The 18,555-nt window shown below is 48.9% G+C and overlaps 1 protein-coding gene across 4 annotated transcripts in view; it reads right to left on the reverse strand.

Annotated features, from left to right (window-relative positions):
- Positions 1–4,594: 4,594 nt before the first annotated feature.
- Positions 4,595–18,555, reverse strand: part of ADAR (adenosine deaminase RNA specific) — a 39,931-nt gene continuing 25,970 nt past the window's right edge. For 2 of the 4 annotated variants that reach the window (XM_079944725.1, XM_079944723.1), the window contains exons 3-13: positions 18,152–18,296; positions 17,831–18,021; positions 12,383–12,608; positions 11,947–12,118; positions 11,540–11,633; positions 10,794–10,916; positions 10,368–10,501; positions 8,662–8,844; positions 8,054–8,166; positions 7,582–7,709; positions 4,595–7,400 (exon numbers count right to left, since the gene is read on the reverse strand). In XM_079944725.1, coding sequence (XP_079800851.1) covers positions 7,163–7,400; positions 7,582–7,709; positions 8,054–8,166; positions 8,662–8,844; positions 10,368–10,501; positions 10,794–10,916; positions 11,540–11,633; positions 11,947–12,118; positions 12,383–12,608; positions 17,831–18,021; positions 18,152–18,296 — 1,747 coding nt within the window. In that variant the 3' untranslated portion in view covers positions 4,595–7,162. The remainder of the gene's footprint in view (positions 7,401–7,581; positions 7,710–8,053; positions 8,167–8,661; positions 8,845–10,367; positions 10,502–10,793; positions 10,917–11,539; positions 11,634–11,946; positions 12,119–12,382; positions 12,609–17,830; positions 18,022–18,151; positions 18,297–18,555) is intronic. The other 2 variants (XM_079944722.1, XM_079944724.1) reach the window with 2 other exon arrangements.

Consider the following 18,555-nt stretch of genomic DNA (forward strand, 5'->3'; position numbering starts at 1 on the left):
AGAGCAGGCCGGGCAGGAGAGGGCTGCCTGTGGAGGCCAGCCCAGCAGGGTGTGAGTGCCCAGAACTCTGCCACGTCAGCATGGCTCCTGCCCCCCTACTTCTGTTCCTGGCTCCATCCTTCCTGCTCTGGCTCCTCCTCTTGCCCCGCCCAAGCAAACCTGAGCAGGGTTGAAGCAGAGCTTCGGACGACAGGTCTGCTACTGCCGGTCTGCACAGCGGACTGTACACAGAGCCCAGCTTTCGGCTTCCTGTCCTGTGGGTCCCTGGAGGGTGTATCCCGACGCTGCTCCCAGGGGCCAGCTGGAGGCCACCTTGCCTGTTAGCCCAGGAAACAGACCTCTTCAGGGATCACCTGCCTTGGTCCCCGCCATGTGACTGGCTCTGATCTGTGGTCCCAGCCTGGGCTCAGTGCTGGGCCAGCGGGGTCACAGAGGGGTCCGTCTGCCAAGCGCACCTGAGGGGCCTGCCCGCCACACCGTGCTATTCTCTGGAGCCTGGCTGGACGCCTGCTTCTGCAGGCGCCTCGGAGGTGGGGAGACAGCACAGGCACAGAGCGCTGGACAGGGAGCAGAGTCTGAATTCCGGTCCCCGCTCTGCCACTTACTCTCAGCCATCCTGAGCAATTCTGGCTAGGCCTCAGCTTCCTCATCTATAAATCGGGGATAGTAAGGCCCTCTTCGTGGGGTTGTTGTGAGGCAGGAGTGATGTTTGTGAAAAAGCCCAGGGCTGTACCTGGCGTAGAGCAGATGCTTCGTGAATGTCAAGTCAGACGTGGTCAGAGTTGACGGGTATGGGCTTACCTGCCTTGTCATGTCACTCTTCCTTCCAGACCCACCCATACCCTGGAGCAGATAGCCCCCGGAAACAGGGATGGGGTCTGGGGGAGCTGGAGCCGGAGAGGAGCAACACAGGGAATGTTGGGGTGAGCCTAACAGGTAGGCTGCCCTCTGGAGCCTCTTCAGCAAAGGTTCGTTCCGTTCCCGGGCTAGGCTCAGGCTCCGGCCTCCCTTCTGGATCGGCTCCTCCTGACACAGGTGTGTGCCCAGGCCCCCAGGTGATCTAGTCCCGTACTGGCTGTGGAGGAACGCCACTGGGACACGAAGCCAGCAGCTGTGAGAGATGTGCTTCAGCGCATTTCCCCACCTGCCGGAATGGGCTGGCAGACATCTCTTCTGGGGGTGAGTGTCTCGGCACCATGGAGACTCCCTTCTTCTAGAACAGCAAATGGAGAGTTGCCTCTATTATGGCTGGACCCACCTCGGACTCACAGCCCTGAGGAAACATCCCGGAACCCGAAACAGCTAATGAAAAGGAACCCTCCCTCTGAAGGGTAGGTGCTGGCCTGAGGCCCTCCTGCCCAGCTCTCCCGGGTTCCTTGCCAGGGTCTAGGCTGCTAGGGAGGCCCCATCAGCTGTTGCTGTGGCTGGACTTGCTTTCAGTACTTCCTGCAATTGGCTGTCGTCCGAGTAAGTCACCAGACAGTGCCAGAGGGGCTGCTGGAGAGCAGCTTGTCCAACTCCTCGCCATGGCCCCCCCGACACACAGGGAAGTGGAGGCCCAGAGGTTGTTTGCTGGCTGACCTTGTACAAGCACTTAACTCTGAACTTGCTCATCCTCATCAGTGACGTGGGGATGACAGCTGGCTGAGGGCTACAGCAAAGATGGGAGGGACTGATGGAAGGGGTTAGCCGAGCAGGGTCCCTGGGGCAGTACCATTCCCTCCATCTCTGGGTGCAGCCCCTAGGGGACCACGCCAGTGGGGAGGAGGGGAGGACGGGTGGAGGAAAGAGGGCTCAGGCAAGGTGTTACCACGTGTCAGTACAGGCTTGGAACCCTCAAGGGTGTTGGGAAGCTTTGGAGAACCAGTCTCTTCTACTCTTGGGTCCTCCGTCCTCTTCTCTTGGTGTTGTCAGGGAAGCCTCTTGGCCCCTTCCATGGGGTGGGGCAGGGCATCTCTGGAGAGAATGGGGTACCCAGCTGCGCTCCAGGCCAGGACTGAAGGCCCCAGATCTGAAGAGGGAGGGAGAGATACTGGATTGGCACCAAAGCAAGGTGGGCTTGGGAGAGGGCAGTGAGGAAACAGTTGGGATCATCTCCATCAGAGATGAGAAGGCCACAGGCCATCTGAGAACCACTTCTTGTTTGAAAAAGAGGGTATGAGAGACTGCTTTTGACGGCTGGAACTGCGGCAGGAGGAAGGCAGTCTCCTGGCAGCGAGGTGTCTAATACTGGAACAGCTGGTACCAAGTTATTGCAGATTTAAAAGCAAATAAGACACGGGCAGCCCCCAGCTGGCATTTCTGTGGAGGAAGGCTATCTGTGCAGAAAGGGCAAGGCCATTTCCCTCTAAGGAAACAGGGAGGGTGTGGGGCTTTGACTCCTGTTCTGCTTCTCCCAATCCCAGTGTTAGCTGCTGTGCACAGTGGCCTGCTCTGGGCCAGTTGCTTCGGATACACTGTCTTTACCCCTCACTGTCCTGCAGGGAAGGGGCCCCTGTTGACAGAAGAAAAGTGAGGCACAGAGAGACCAAGAGATAGCTGGTGAGTAGTGCTGGACTTGAAACCCAACACTGATCCCAGAGTCCACGCTCTCTGTGGCCTTTGAGGCAGGGAGGAGGAGAGCCCCTTGGGAGGGAAGTGAGGGGCATTCAGCGTCTTCTCTGAATTCTCTCCCCACTCAGTTCCAGCCGTCACCCTCTGCTTGTAGGCAGAGTTGGGCTGGCGTCACAGCATCCCTCACAAGCCAACTGGTGCTGGCCAGTCGCCCACCCAGACTAGACAGAGAATAACAGCCACCCTTCAGTATTCATCCCAACAGGTCTCAGAGGTCAGTGTGACAGTCACATGGTTCCTAAGGGACTGTCGGTCTAGGAATCATTAGAACACCTCACTCACCCACCCGCAGTGCCCCCATCTCTCCCACACTGGCCTCGGCTGCCCCCGTCTGCGCTCCTGGAATATTTGCACTGACCTAGCCCACTCCAGGCCAGACTCATTAGGAACTCAAGATTCTCATAAAGAAAGTTGTTTCCAAAGGTGTCTTATCTCTCTGTTACATCTGGGGGGCAGAGGTGGGGACGGGGGCTGGGGGGTGGGGACATCCTCTCGGGCCAGGGTTGAATAAGGGAAGGGAGGATATTGGGGAAACTGGACTCGTGAGAGGTTAAACACATCGCACGAATCTAAAGAAAAGATCAGTGGTAACATCAGTGATTGTGATTTGTAGCCTGACAAGTCCATTCATCAGATGGAAAAGATAGGGCCAAATGGCTGCGCCTAGAGTAGACAGAGCCCAGAAATAGCTCCTGGGGAGGCCCTTTGTAAAGAAGGGGCCCTGGAGGACAGGGCAGACATGAGGCCCGGTCTCCTGGAGGGATGGCTGGGGACTCCTCGCACAGCCCCTGCACTCTGCGAAGTCAGGGCTGTCTGTGTGGAAGGCACTCCTGCTCCTGGAACATAGGTTTGACCCGGGCCCACATCCTGGAAGCAATATTAAATGGTGGGCCCCCGAGATGAAATGTAGGGTGAACAGCAACTGAAGTGCTGAGCTGAAGAAAACCCCTCTTGTGCTCCCGTGGGGTAGCCTTGCTTCCCAGCCCACCCAGAGCTGGGTGGCGGGGGGACAGTCTTACGTCATGCACTCACTGTAGGTATGGAAGAAACGGTCCATTTTCTACAAAGCCTGGATACTACATTTCCCTCCAGGTGGGACCAGATGCCTGGGAACAGAGAGGACAGAGATGCTCGAGGCTCCAGGTACCTCACGGTAGGCGGAGACACTGTCCTTCACTGTCTGTCAAAACTGTCCAGCTCACCAGGTACTGCATTTCAACAGACTGTGACCGACACCCATGCAGAGTTCTGGTCCTTATTTAATGTGCCCCCCAAACATGTCGCTGGCCCTCCTGGCCTCAGTTGTTCCATCTGTATTGTGGATGAAGAGGGAGGTTTCACTGCGACTTAGGAAGCCTCACTGTCAAATATTTCGTGTCCGCTGGTATGGTATTTTTACAAGGTCAAGGAAGAGTCTTGTAGAAATCCTGGACTAAATAATCTGCAATCTGGAAAGTGGTGCATATTCTCTTTGAAATCAAGACCGAGAAATATTCTGGATGCCATCTATGAAGTAAAAAGCAAATGGCCTGTCTCCTAAGACTGCAGCCAAGCCAGTTCTGGTCCAGGCTGCAACTTGCACCTCCCCGCAGGCGGAACAGCTGGGAGTGGAAGGCTCTAGAAACCCCTCAAGGAGAGCCGGAGTTGCGTATGTGATTTGTGGTGTGGTCTCAAGGGACGCTTTCCTACTCTGGGCCTTGAAATCTTGCACAGCAAGTCTCTGGGGACAAGATATTTGATGGTGGATCTGATGGGGAAGGGGGGCTGTGGACCTGGGGAAGTAATTAAAGGTTGTCTGATATACTCCAACACACCGGACACAAGCTCACCTCCTAGGCAGCCCCTTTGAAATGGCTCCTCTCTGTTGGCTGAGGGAGACCCTCTCCTCAGGTTCTGTGTCAGATGCAGCTGGTGCTCTTGCCAGAAATCCCAGGACCACGGCTCTCTCTGTCCCCACTTTCTCACCCCCCAAGAAACCAAGACTTGAGGTTTTCTAACAATTCAGATTCTTCTTTTTTTTATTTACGAGGAATGTATATTGTTAGTCACTTTTACCAAGGGACACATAAAAGTGGAATCATAAAACTGACTGCACCCATCGTGGCACCCAAGTCTACGCTTGGGCTCTTCCCCACTCTGCTCTTGGAGTTACTACCAAGACCCCCAAAACCAGCAAAATCCCTTCAACATGAGTAAAGGAAATAGCTTGAAGCAGTGACAGTTTTTACAAGTGATTATTCAAAAAATGCACAATAGCCACAGTTCAGACAAATCAACTACAAAGATCATTAAAAAAAAGAGAAAAAGGTCTTGCTTACTAAAAACAAAGATTGGACGAAAAAGTGAAGAGAACACTCTAGGTGGGAGTTCTGCCTCTGTCCCATGTGACTCAGAGGGGCAGGGGTGGGCACGGCCGCGCAGGGCCTGACACAGGCTTGTTTCCAGCAGATGCATGGGTACAGGGAAGCCTTGCTCTCTCCCTACAACAGAAGCTGAATACTGTAAGTTGCTAGACAAGATCTTGGGGCAAGCAGGGGCTCTGACCTTTTGAGAGTGCCCGTGCTCCCGATTAAAGAAGAGGCAGCCGAGTCTGAGCTCTGCAGGAGATTCCAATGCCCAAGATGGTCCACAGGGGCCGAACATGCCGAGGAATCAGTAGGTGATACCCTCTAGCCTGAAGAACTAGGGAGATGAGCTGCCTCCTGGGGCAGGACTGATTTTGTGTGCCACCAGGAGATTCACAGGCCCGGGGGGCAGGCCCCTTCCCCCCGAGAAGACAGGCACGGTTTCCCTCCTAGTTCCTTGGGACACTTTGGTGTTCCGCAAAGATATCCTTAGTGTATTTAAAGACTTACGTTTTCTCACTTTGGTCAAAAGTACAGAGAGAACGGTAGCCACAAGAATAAATGTGTGGATGCGGATGTATCCACCGCTGAAGAGGTGGGACAGACAGGGGGTTAACTAGTCAGGAGCTTGCGGGGTGTGGGGGAGGACGGAAAATCGTCTGAGAGCACTGGCTCGGCATGTTCACAGATACGATAGAGGAATCATCCAGAGGAAGGAGGCAGGCTCAGGCCTGGAGGGGGCAGGGCCTCTGTACGTTTCTTGAGCATGTCTGGCTGGCTTAGGCCCAGAGCCAGACCCCACAGAGAGTCGAAGGCTCTGACAAGAGTCCACAGTACCTTGAGGTATAGACCAAGGGTCCCATCTCACAGAGTTTTAGGACAACCTGCCCTTTCACCTAGAACTACTGTTGAATGTCAACCCTATAAAGATTCCCTAGCAGGCAGGGAGACCTCAGGTCTGTGACCCGCCCACAAACAACCTTCTGAAGCTATCAGGAGAAACAAAAGCACTTGGTTAATCAATGGCAAATGACATCTGACTTTTAAATCTGTGCAATTACAGGTTATCTGTAGCTGTTAGGAATCAACATTTACAGCATTCTTTTTAAAACTCCCAATTTACCCATGACTTAATCACCTTCCCTTGGTGTCACTGTCATAAGAAACATGCTGGGTGGAACAGTGATCTGACCCAACATGATTTTTTGCCCTTATTCCTGCTAGGTCCTGATTATCTGAGCAGAGATGATTTACCCTCTAGGATTTATCCTGGGTTTTTTCCTACCAGTTGGTTGGGGTCTGTGGCGCTACTTCCCCCATTGGTAGGACAAATTCCTAGCAATGCTTTAGGAGGGACAGCTGGGAGCTTGGCAACATTCCAAGATATGTCTGCTTCCCCAGGAAGTGGTCTGTGTCACCCCTGCAGGGCAGACTTCCCCTACTGCTTGGGCAATTCCTTTAGCCCCGTCTGGCTGGTCCCAGCCTTCCCTGCCACCTGCGGAAGGGATGCACGTCCCAGGCAGCAGCCTGCCCTACCTCTGGGCCCCTCTCAAGCCGGCTAAAGTGCACGATCCGAAGGTGACTGAGCGTTATCTGCAGATTCTGATCACGCTTGGCACTGGTAACAAGCTGACTGCCGTTTTAAACTCCTGCCCTTATAAATGTTTCACCAAATTCTTTAAGTTCACCTCTTTACCCTCTTGGAGGAAAAGGTAGAACTTAATGATCATAATGAAGGAATCTCAGAAGGGGAGGAGGGGAAGCAGAGGGGCCTCAGAAGCCACAAATGAAAAATCATCAGTCCCTGGCATGATTCACACTGTTGACTGGAACCTAATCGAGACCACAAGAGGTCAGTGTAGCAAACACAAAGGGGACGGAAACAGGAAAAAACGAAGAAGGAAGAGGAAGTGGGCGCAAAGAAGGAACAACCCCTTCCCTCTGCCCTTAGGTTTCTACCCCTCTGCTTGGGAAAAGAGAAGGGGGATGGCTAGACCTGGCCTAGTAATCCCAAAGAAAGCAGGAAAAACAGGAACCCAAAGTTCTCAGTGTTACCAATTGTGGTTCCATTTAAAAACAAAAACAAAACAAAACAAAAAGGAAACCAAAAACCAAAAACCCTTGACCAATGTGATGAGGAATGCTACGACCTCTCTCTCTCACCCCAGTGTGAAACACCCTGACCCATCAGTCACCGGATCACACTACACTGGGCAGAGGTAAAAATTCTTTTCCTCCTGGGGTTTGCTTATCCAGTTCCCGTAGCCCATGTCCTTCAGACTTTTTTTGAAGTAGTTCTTGGCTATCTCGTAGTCACGGGCAGCTTTCTTGGCTTCACCATAGGAGAGTCTAAGTAGATCCCTGCGGTACCGGAAGGAGCAGAGCTTCTTGAATAGAAGGAAAATGTTCTTTTTGGAGACCCGGGATAATTCATTCCGTGGCCTGGAGAAACGAAAGCACTCACTGTTCACCTGGGATGGAATAGGTGGAGACACTGATGGGGAGGGGGGGCATGGGTGCGTGTGGCAGCTTTTAAGCTCCGGTGTTTGGCAACATGACACCCCCTTGGGGCTCAGGCCAGGACGCCTGGCTCTGCTTTTGCTGTGCTCTCCCAGCTCCTTACCCATCCACGGTGCCTCTGGTCCCATCTAGGATCTCTAGGTCATAGCCGTCAGCCAAACACCAGTTGACGCTTGTCTCCTTGGTCTTCCCGGATTGCCTCTTGGAATCGTATACACTGACTCGGCCAACCTAGAAATTCCAGGAGCAATGGGAGAAAGATGGAAACCTTTCAAGAAAAAGCTTCTGAAGCAGGGACTCAAGACTCATAGGAAAGAGGGAGTTGTGGAGTCATGATCTTTCCCCCTTATCTAGGATTCTGTTTGGCTAAGACTCAGACCGTACTAACTCAACCTCAATTCGAATGAATTCCAGACTAAAAGAAGGAAAGCCCTTGGCATTCAAGAGGAGGAAAGGGTAAGTTCTGGGGAAACGAACTAAGGCTGCCCTTGCCCACACTGTGCGTTTTTGCTCTGCTGATAGGATTACTTGAAAAGGAGAAAACGTCAAGGGAAAAACGGATGGGGTTATAGCACCTTGGGGTGGTTGACAACGAAGGGATGTCGGAGTCCATCCTCAAACGCACTCCCATCTCTTGTCACACGACAGCAAATGGCACGGGTCAGATGCCCTTGGCTGAAAAGGTAACCTGGGTACGAAAAAGAAACGCACACACCTGTGTTTGCACCAAATGCTGTGAAGTGGCAGAGGCATGTGGGGAGTGTGAGGGTACAGACAGAGTTGTCAAGACAGAGAATCAACTCCCTACTTAGGAAGCACCTTCTAACTGTGGCTGCCCAGGATATACAGGGATCATCAAACATTTAAGCACAATACATAAGGTTCCAGGTAAGGCCAAGGGCTGAGGAGAGCAAGGAACTCAGACACTGCAGTTTTAAGCTGCTGTGTTTCTTTAACTCATCTTGAAAAGACTTGGCTGGCATGTCGTTACCTAGGCTCACTGCCTAAACCAATCTTCCCATCACAGCAGACCAGACACTCAGAATCAATCACTAACCACTGCATCGAGCACACTCTGAAAAGGGGAGACATCATGTTGGCACCTGGCAACGAAGCATGCAGTTTGCTGGGATTTGGGCACCAAAATGACAGTCCAGTTTCAGCTCTCAAGACAGGTCCTTACCCAGTGTGACGGATTTGAGATACACAGGCTGCAGGAAGTGGGTCAACAGCGCCCCCTGCAGGCCGAGCACGTTCCAACGCAGGATCTTGTCACTACAGGACATGGTTCGGAGTCTCTCCCCCAGCCGAATGCCATCCCACGTGGGCACAATGTCACTGGACTCCACTGGGATTGTGCCTTCTCCTGGATGAGAGACTTGGGTCAGACCCGAAGGGCCCTTGGACCGAGCCCCTCCCTGGCGTGGTGTTTCTGCTTCTTAGACTCGGGCCAGAGGCTACTCACTCATTCGTTCTTCATATTATTTCATAGCACCTACTATGTGCTGGGCACTAAGCTTGGTGCTGGGAAACAATGGTGAGCAAAACCAAATAAGATCCTTACCTTCCTAGAACGTTTATGGGGGTGAGGGGATAGAAAGGGAACGGAGCAGACACTAAACACGTAAGTCAACACACATAAGAATTCTAGATGGTTCTGAGGGAGCTATGATGGAGGACAGCCAGGGGAACCTCCTGGGATAGGACTGTCAGGCGGGCTGAGACACGAAGGAGAAGGAACAGCTGAGAAAGTGTTTCAGACACAGAGAAGAGCAAAGGCCCTGAGGCAGCAGGGGGTTTAGTTGTTGAGAAAGCTGACAAAGAGCCGATGTGGCTGAAGCACAGGTGAATGGCATGTTTTGCTTTTATGTGAAGTGTGGTGGGAAACCACTATAGGATGGTGGGCTTTTTGTTTTTAGTGAGCTTTACTGAGATATAATTCACCCATTTAAAGCATATACTTCAATAATTTTTAGTATATTCACGGAGTTGTGAACCATCACCACAATCAATTTTAGAACATGTCATCACCCCCAAAAGAAACCTCCTATCGTTAGAAGTCAGTACTTCATTCCTTCTTATGGACAAATAACATCCCATTGTATGGACAGAACTCATTTTGTTTATCCATTCATCAGTTGATGGACCCTGGGGTTGTCTCCACTTTGGGGCTATTACGAACAATGTTGCTATGAACGTTCCTGTATTAGTTTTTGTGTGGATATATGTTTTCATTTCTCTTGGGGATGTTCCTAGGAGTGAGTTGCTGGGTCATATGGTAGCTCTGTGTTTACACTTTAGGGTTCTGAGCAGGGAAGTGACATGATCTGTGTTTGAGGGTCACTCTGATAACTGTAGAAGGATGGCCTGAAGGGAAGAGGAGTGGATGTGACGAGACAGTAGGAGACATTAGAGGACAGTGGAGGAGCGGGAGCTGGCAGACATGGTGGAGAACCAGCGGCCAACTAGTCAGGAGGGGAGCCGGGCACTTGGCGTCCTCCAGTCAACACCTCAGGTTTAGTTCTGCATCATTTTCTTTCCATTTTCTCCAACCTTCCCTGAGGTGATCCCATCCATTTCCATGGCTATAAAGATCAACCATAGGAGGAGGACTCCCAAATTCTTATTTCCAGCCATTGCTCTCCTCTGAGCTCTAAGTGGGTACTTCTGCCTCCTATTTGATTTGGAGATCTCCCCAGCTACCTAATTCAAAATGGAATCTTGATCTTCCTACAGATCTTCTCTGACCTACATCTTGCCTCTCCCTGGAAACAAGACCCTGGTACCTCAGCAACTAATGGCAAAAACTTGGCAGCCGTGCCCTGGCTCTGGGACGGGCCTGGGGCTTCGCAGAGCCTTCTGGTGGGAGAGGGAGGACGTGTCACTCACCGTTCTCTACCTTGGTGCGGAGCTTGCCTTGTTTGGGATTCTCAAAAACAGGGTAGTGGCGGGAGTCTGTGCTCTCCACAGCACGGTCGCTACAGGACTTGTCAAAGAGGGCACCATCGCCACATGGGGCCGTGCTGCAATACAGGGGCATCTGTTAAAACCCACCTGTGCAGATATATCTCTCCAGTTTCCTGGGGCTCAAGAACAGCTTGATGTGGGAGAAAGTAGGCTTCTGAAGCCTACTACGGGCTGCTGGAGTGGGTAGAAGCACATGTGAGTCACTCCACACTGAGGTGTGGACCTCCAACACAGAGCCAAGTGTGGCCCATCGAACCAGCTCTCATTTACGGACCAGGAGAGCATTCAGACACCCAGCTCTGGAAGCCTGGCAGGGCTGGCTCTAGTGCCAACAGAGACTGTACAGACCTGATATAGAGATGGAACGACACAGTCTTTTTTATTTGGAGCTTTTCTCCTCCCTTAGCAGGCTCAAATATACTATCCTTCGCAGTCTGGGGGTTGTACTTCATTAATTCGCTGTAGAGAAACCTACAAGAAGAAAGTCTGGTTAAGAAGACGGATTCTGGAAACAGCAGTTGCTTCTATAATCTGATCCCAAGCAAGGACAAGGCTTAACAGTGCAGACCTTTCAGGGTTTCTCAGGTTGAAAGAGTTGGTGGGAAATTCTCCATGGGAGACCTCAGCATTTCTTAAAGCTAAGTTAGCCTTTCAGGTCAGTTCCATTTCTGCCAAGAGCTTCTCGCTCTGGCAGCTGCAGGGATTCTAGGGCAGAACAAACTGATTCAAGGACTATAGGAGGCTGTTGCTTCTCTCCCTTCATAAATTAAAGAAAAAGTGAACTGGAGGGGAAAGCTGGCAGGGCAATGGGTTTGTTTGTAGGTCCTCAAATGGAGATGGAAGGCTTCCTCATCCCTACAGCACTGAAGATCAAGAAGTCATCGTGTGCTTTTAAAAAAGGGCTTGAAGCAGAGTTGGCAGAAAAAGAGCTCTTCAACAGTAGGCTGAGTAGGGGCATGCAGCCGGGTCACAGAAGGGACTGATTCCGTAAGACAGGTTCAAATGGACAGGTGAGGCAAAGGCTGACACTGCAGGGTCGAGGACCTGCCCGCCAGGTGGGTGTCAGAGCCGCCACGCCCTGCGATCTCACTCACCTGATGAAGCCTCTCCGGGAGATGATCTCTGCGTGGCAGTCATTGACGGTTTCTCCCTTTAGGCTTAGAGAATCTCCTTTCACACAGCGATTCCCTGGGAAGGCAGTTAAAGCAAATGTGAAATTTCCAAAGGAAAACGGTAATGGATAGGGTAGATAGAGGCTGTTTGTTCTTAAACCTTGAAGGCAGAAACAACGTCAATTGATCAGATCCTGACTCCTGTATTCTTTTCACTAGGAAATGAGAATTCATTCCCTGCTCTGAATTAACTGTAGCTAAAATGAAATACAAGAAGCGTCTTCTCTCTGCCTTAAATTCACCCACACAGGACCCCAGGAGAGAATGAGGAGGTGCTTCCAGTCACTACGGGGGTTGGAGAGTTGGGACACATTTCAGAGCCCACTTACCTGTCCCCAAGCTGACCACGACACCCAGGTCTTCAGAGTCTTTCTTCATGATGATGGCAGCCAGGATCTTGCGGCCAAGCAAGGAGGGCTGGAAACTGTTGGTGAGAGCATTGAAGCACCGGTGGCTCAGCATGGCTATCTGGTCGTGGAAGGTGCTGCCTGTGAGAGGAAGCTGTGGGGACAGGAGGCCATGTCAGGGCCACCGAGCCTCGTCTATGTCCACCATGTTTCAGAGTGGGCACGGAGGTCGAGTTCTACTGGACTGGTGGGTCACCTTTCCCCCTCTCACGTCTAGTGTCCCAGTTTCTAGGTTCTACTGAGGCTAATATTAAAGCCGAGGAATAGCTCACATGATGGCAAGTTAAGAGCTGACTCCACCCAGACAGGAGTTAGCAGGACCCCCAAAAAGGATAGCACCAAAAGTAGACGTCTTAACTGTCTTTGGCTGTGCTTCTGGGGACCTTGAGAGGAGGAGCATAGTTCTTCTGAGACTGGCCCCTGTCACTGGGGTTACCTCTGTGAAACCCATGCGCTCTGCCTTCTCGTCCTCCCCAATCAAGACGCGGAGGGCCGCATCTGCTGCTTCCTGCTTGCCTTGCTTCTTGCTGTGTGCGCAGACGGCTGGGAACCAGCGACCCCCAACTTTTGCTTGGTAAACGAACCTTGGGGATGAGAAGCAGGGAATCAAGACAAGCACCTTACCCCGACAGCTGCTCCAGAAAAGGGCTGGTTTCGCTCAAGATGCGGCCAGTCTTGCCAACACGTGGCCCCATCACTCTTGACAGCTCTGTTCCTAAGGCAGCATTTCCCAGACTTCGGATATTCATGAATCACAGTGTGATTTCCGCTAGATCCAGATATCACCTGGAGTATTACTTACTTAATATTTTTCTCTAAGTTGACTCTTTTAAAATGTAAACACGTTTTAAAAGGACACTTCATATCACTGCTGTAAATGGAAAATGAATATCACTTGCCATAAACTGAAGGTGGCTGTAAAACTGACTATGATAAAAATCATGTTTTAAATTCTGACAAGACTCTATTGCTTCTAAAGGCTCTAGGCCTGTCTTTTATCATAGTTTAGCAAGTATTAGGGAGGGTTTAAAGAAATACTAACACCACGTGTGGACTTTCTTCTTAACTAAAGCAAAAATGAGAAGGGAATAACTTTCTCCCTGCTTGCATCACTTTTTTAATGCTCTGTCTGATTTTTTAAGTACCTGACTCCATTTCTTCATTCATTTCCTCATTAGCTCAAGAGGACTTAACCTGGAGAAGTCAGAGAGTCAAGGTCAGCCTTAGCTCAGGGAACCACACCTTTATGAGGAGTTATTTTTCGATTCCTGGAGGCCTTGCGATGGCTAAGGGGAGTGGAGTGTACCCTGGGCACTGGTGGAGCAGGGAGGCAGGCAGTGCTGCTGAGGGGCCCTGCAGTTCCCCTCCCTTCCTGGCTGGGGATCTCCACAAACACATCAGAACATGATGGAGCAAAACAGCCTGGGCAGCTACCAGACAAGGTTTCAAGAATACTAGCTTTTAACCAGATCCTAATCTGCTTTGGGGAACCCAGCTTTGGATAATTCAACTGCATACAACAAAGGTTTCAGTATCAAGATTTATCCATCAGCTCAGGCAGTGAAAGGAATCAATCTTTACGTTCAGCCATACTGAGCTTCTCACTATCCCTTGCTTATCCTAAGTAGCTGAACGCCTTTGCCTCTTTCTTTGATGGTGCTGACTGGTTTGTGCAGGCCAGTGGGTTAACGTTCAGCGAAGCAAAAGGACAGCGACATGAAAAGATGTTGAAGAGAGGGGATGGGGGCCAAACCACGTAGGATCTTGACCTGAAGGATCCAGGAGAATTTCATGAGTGTTCTGTGTTTGAAGAGAGTATGAACTCTTATGCACAAAGATATACACATATATCCATATATCCATACACACAAATATATATACATATGTATATATATAAAATAAAGTTTGTTAATTGTGCAACTAGAATCCATTAGAGCTGCACGGTCCAATGTGATAGCCACTGGCCACACGAGGCTATTAACTTTAATTAAAATTCAATACAACTAATAATTCAGTTCCTCAGTCACACAGCCGCATTTCAAGTGCTCAGTAACCACATATGGCAAGTGGTTAGCCTTTTTAGTGGAATGCTGGGGACAAGAGCCCAATTGGAATGAATTAAGGAAGTGAAGACAATGAAGACATTGACTACAAACAATTCTTTTGAGAGGTTTGGCTGTGAGGGGAACAGAGAGATGAGGTGGTACCTGGAGGGAGATGTGGGGTCAATGGAAGGTTTTTAGAAGATGGGCACGGGCATGTTTGTAGGCTGATGGGAATGATCCAACAGAGGGAGCAACTGATGATGAGAGAGGGAGATAACTGAAGGAGAGGACGAGAGGGAAGGGATCCAGGGCACAGGAATGGGAGGAAGGATGCTTCCTGCATACTGGTACAGATGTAATGTACAGATGAAGTAGGAAGGTGGATTTGGTGATGGGAAGGTAAGGTGTTTGTCATTTGGTTATTGCTAATTTCTCAATTAAGTGTGAAGTAAGGTCATCAGAGTGAGAAAGAGGGGTTTTGTGGAAATTTGAAGAAAGAGGCAAAGGTCTGAAATGATTTTCTTAGAGTAGAAGAGAAAATGTAGTACAAAAAAATAGTAGGAAAAATGCCGGGGGCTTCCCTGGGGCTCCAGTGGTTAAGACTCTGAGCTCCCAATGCAGGGGCCACAGGTTTGATCCCTGGTTGGGGAACTAAGATCCCACATGCCGCATGGCACGGCCGAAAAAAAAAAAAATGCCAGGAAGAGGACAAAAGTGGGGGTGGGGGGCAAGTGACACTCCCTTACTTAAAACCCTTCAATGGCTCTCCAGTGCTTGTGTGGCTGGAGCATAACATGGCCCACCCACGAGGTCGACCCTCCAGTCTCACCTAGCATCAGGCCTCCACTGTGCTCTCTGCTCCACCCATACTGGCCTTCCTGCAGCTCTTTACCAGCTCTGTGGACTTGGGGGTACTATCTCCTTTGCCTAGAACCCTCCCTCTCTCTTGATCGTCCCTAAGATCTCAGCTTAGGCTCCACTTCTCAGGGAAGCCCTCTCCCCTCTTCTTACTGAGTCAAGTCATGCTATGTAGATTCTCACTGCATCATGTAACTCAAGCTCCTTATAATACATATCAAGTATGAGATCTTAAATTTCTTACGTGATTATTGATTGATGTCTGACTCCTGTTCTAACAAATACAATGTCCTCTATAAATATCTGTTGAATGAATAAAGTAGGGAGACCAGGAGACTACTGCCTGGTTTAGGTGAGAGAAGACAGTGGCTTACCTGAGAGTGCTGACACTGGAGGCGGAAAGAGGAGGAGGGGATCTGGGACAGAAATTGTAGGTTCAATAAGCAGAACTTAAGGATGGTTTGGCTGAAGGGGGTGAAGGGGACAGGGGAGATGGTCCCCAGGTTTCTGGCATTTTACTTAATGTGGAGCCTACATATTCCCTATTAGGAATGTGCCTGGGTCACTTATCTTTTTAGTTGATGTTGCAAATAGGGTATTCTCTACTACGTTTTCTAACTGCTTATTACTGTATACAGACAAGTTCTTGACTCTTATACATCACTTTGTAGTCCCCTGCTCTCCTAAATTCTCCTTTGTCTCTAACATTTCTTCAGTTTTCTCATGAATATTCCAGGTATACTATCATATCATCTGCAAATAATGATAACTTTACCTCCCCTTTCCTCTCTTTACACTTACTTCTTTCTCTAAACTGACTGCATTAGCTGGTAATTCCAGAATGATATTAAATGACGATGACAGTGGCATCCACATCTTCCTCCTGACTTGAATGGGAACAGTAATAAGTAAGCTGCTGACTTTGGACTTCAGACTTGTACTTTTATCATGTGAAGGATGTATTCAATAATTTCTATTTTCTTAACAGCTTGGTTTCTTAATCTGAATGGATGCTGAATTTTACTACACACATTTTTGGAATCTCTGGAGATGATCATGTGATGTTTCTCCTTTGACCTATTAATGTGGTAAATAATAAATATCTTACTGTAGACTAGTCTTTGCACTACATTGAGATACTATTTTTCGCATTTTAGAATGCTCATGGTGTAGAGGAAGAGATTCTTTATACATCGTTGGTGGAGGCAGAAACTGGTATAATTTCACTGGAAGAAAGTTTGGCAAAATTTACCAAAATTTTAAATGCACATATGCATATTATTCATTGCAGCCTTATTTATAATACCAAAAGTTTGGAAACAATTCAAGTATTCATCAGTAGGGACTGGTTAAATAAATCATGATAAACGCCGTACACTGGAACACTATACTTTGTAGTTATATAGAAAGAATATAAAGTTACATGAAAAATTTTCTAAGATAATACTTTTACTTGTAAAAAGCAAGCTAGAAATCAATGCATATATGTATTTCTGTGTAACAAAAGGGGGGAATATAATTGCTTGTATTTATATAAAGATACTCTGGAAGGATGTATAATAATGTAAAGTTACTACATGGGTGTGTGTGTGTGTGTGTGTGTGTGTGTGTGTGTGTGTGTGTAAGAGCTGGGTCAAAGTGAGAATGAGCTTTTTATATTTTTATTTTTGAATAATATTTTTTATTTTGCATAATCTATTACCTATCAAAAAAACCCCTTAAAAACCAATGTACACGACTCATGGCCCAGAAATTCCACTCCTGAAAATTTATACTATAGACAAGTTTGTACATGTAAGCAAAGACATACAGTACAAGGATATTCACTGCAGGAGTGATTCTAAGAGTAAGACCAAAACCAACCTGAATGTCACCGGAAGTTAGTTAAATAATTACACATGGTGGGGCTTCAAACAGAAATAACAACATTTTCCTTCTTAAACTAGTGTCCATTTTAAGAAGACCTTTTACATCTCTTGTTTGATAAAGCAATTTAAAAATTGTAAGTATCTATTCAATAAAGCATTATGTGGTAGATATATACATGCTTATTTGTAATGACCTCTAAGACACACTGGTAAGTAAAGGAGTCAAGGGGTAGAACAGAAGATTATGATATATACTTACTTTAAAAAACAAAGAGAGGGCTTCCCTGGTGGCACAGTGGTTAAGAATCCACCTGCCAATGCAGGGGACATGGGTTCAAGCCCTGGTCCAGGAAGATCCCACAAGCCACGGAGCAACTAAGCCCATGAGCCACAACTACAGAGCCTGTGCTCTAGAGCCTATGAGCCACAACTACTGAGCCCATGTGCCACAACTACTGAAACCTGTGGGCCTAGAGCCTGTGCTCCGCAACAAGAGAAGCCACGACAATGAGAAGCCCACGCACCACAATGAAGAGTAGCCCCCGCTCACCACAACTAGAGAAAGTCCATGCACAGCAATGAAGACCCAACACAGCCAAAAATAAATAAATAAATTTATAAAATAAATAAATAAATAAAAATAAAAAAGAGAAAGGAAAATGTGCTAATATGTGCATGGAAATTTCTAGAAGGACTCAAGAGACTGGTAATAGTGTATGAATCTGGTGAGGGAAACTAGAAGTCTGAGATAGAAATGAGACTTTGTTGCACATTTTTTCAATCAGCTTGAATGATTTCCTATGTACATATAAAAATTAAAATTAGTTTAAAAAAATTTAAAAGGCTCATGCTCACTGGAAGAGTGGCTGTCTTCTCAAGATGGCTGATCTAGTGTCTTCTCGGAGGCCCTGGGGACAGGGCTCCCTGAACATGCCCCTCCTGTCATTCACAGCTAATGCACATTCTTTCTTTCCCTGGGTTATAAGCTGTCCCCACTCTGTGACACACGGCTGTAGCCAGGACAGGAACACTCACTTGGGCTCATGAGGAGGTCCGGACTGGTCGACCAACTTGAACTCAGCAGCAAAGCCATGGGAGCGGGCGTACTCCAACAGGCCACCCACAGGGTTGGTGTTCAGGTACCTGACGAGCTCGCTAATCCTCCTGACCTTGCTGGGCATCACCGATTCCAAGTTATCAAATGATTCCGTGTTCATACTTCCGGGCTGAAGGAGAATCAGCCAGACAAAGAGAAATCATAAACACTTAACGGAAACTCTGAGGGACTCATGGGCAATCCTAAGCCGCTCAGTTGCTAAAAATGACCTGTATCTTCTGAGTAGAAAATGGCCCCACCTGGTCATCAGAAGACGTTGAGCCTGTCGCCTCCCCTTGCAGGGCCTTCATGGCTTCCTCTGCAGCCATCTGCTTTGCCGCCTTCTTGCTGGGAGCACTGGCAGTGGGGAAAGTATGGGTTCCCATTGCAACGCAGTATTGGAACCTGACAGGAGATGAAAGGAGAGGATTAAACTGGTTTTGATGGAAGAGCTTTACCTAGCCTTTGTCAGGTTGTCATCCTTCACGACTTGTAATTGCCTTGCACACATCGCCTCTGTGCCTTGGCTCACGCAGTCACTTCTGCCTTGAAGAGCCGGTGCCTTTCACCCTCCTCCTGCCCCCAGTCTGTCTTAGCCTGGCTCACCCCTATTCAACATTTTTAATCATCAACCTAATTTCACCTCCTCCAGGAACCCTTCTCT

This window comes from Stenella coeruleoalba (genome assembly GCF_951394435.1).
Source record: "Stenella coeruleoalba genome assembly, chromosome: 1".
Taxonomy (NCBI): domain Eukaryota; kingdom Metazoa; phylum Chordata; class Mammalia; order Artiodactyla; family Delphinidae; genus Stenella; species Stenella coeruleoalba.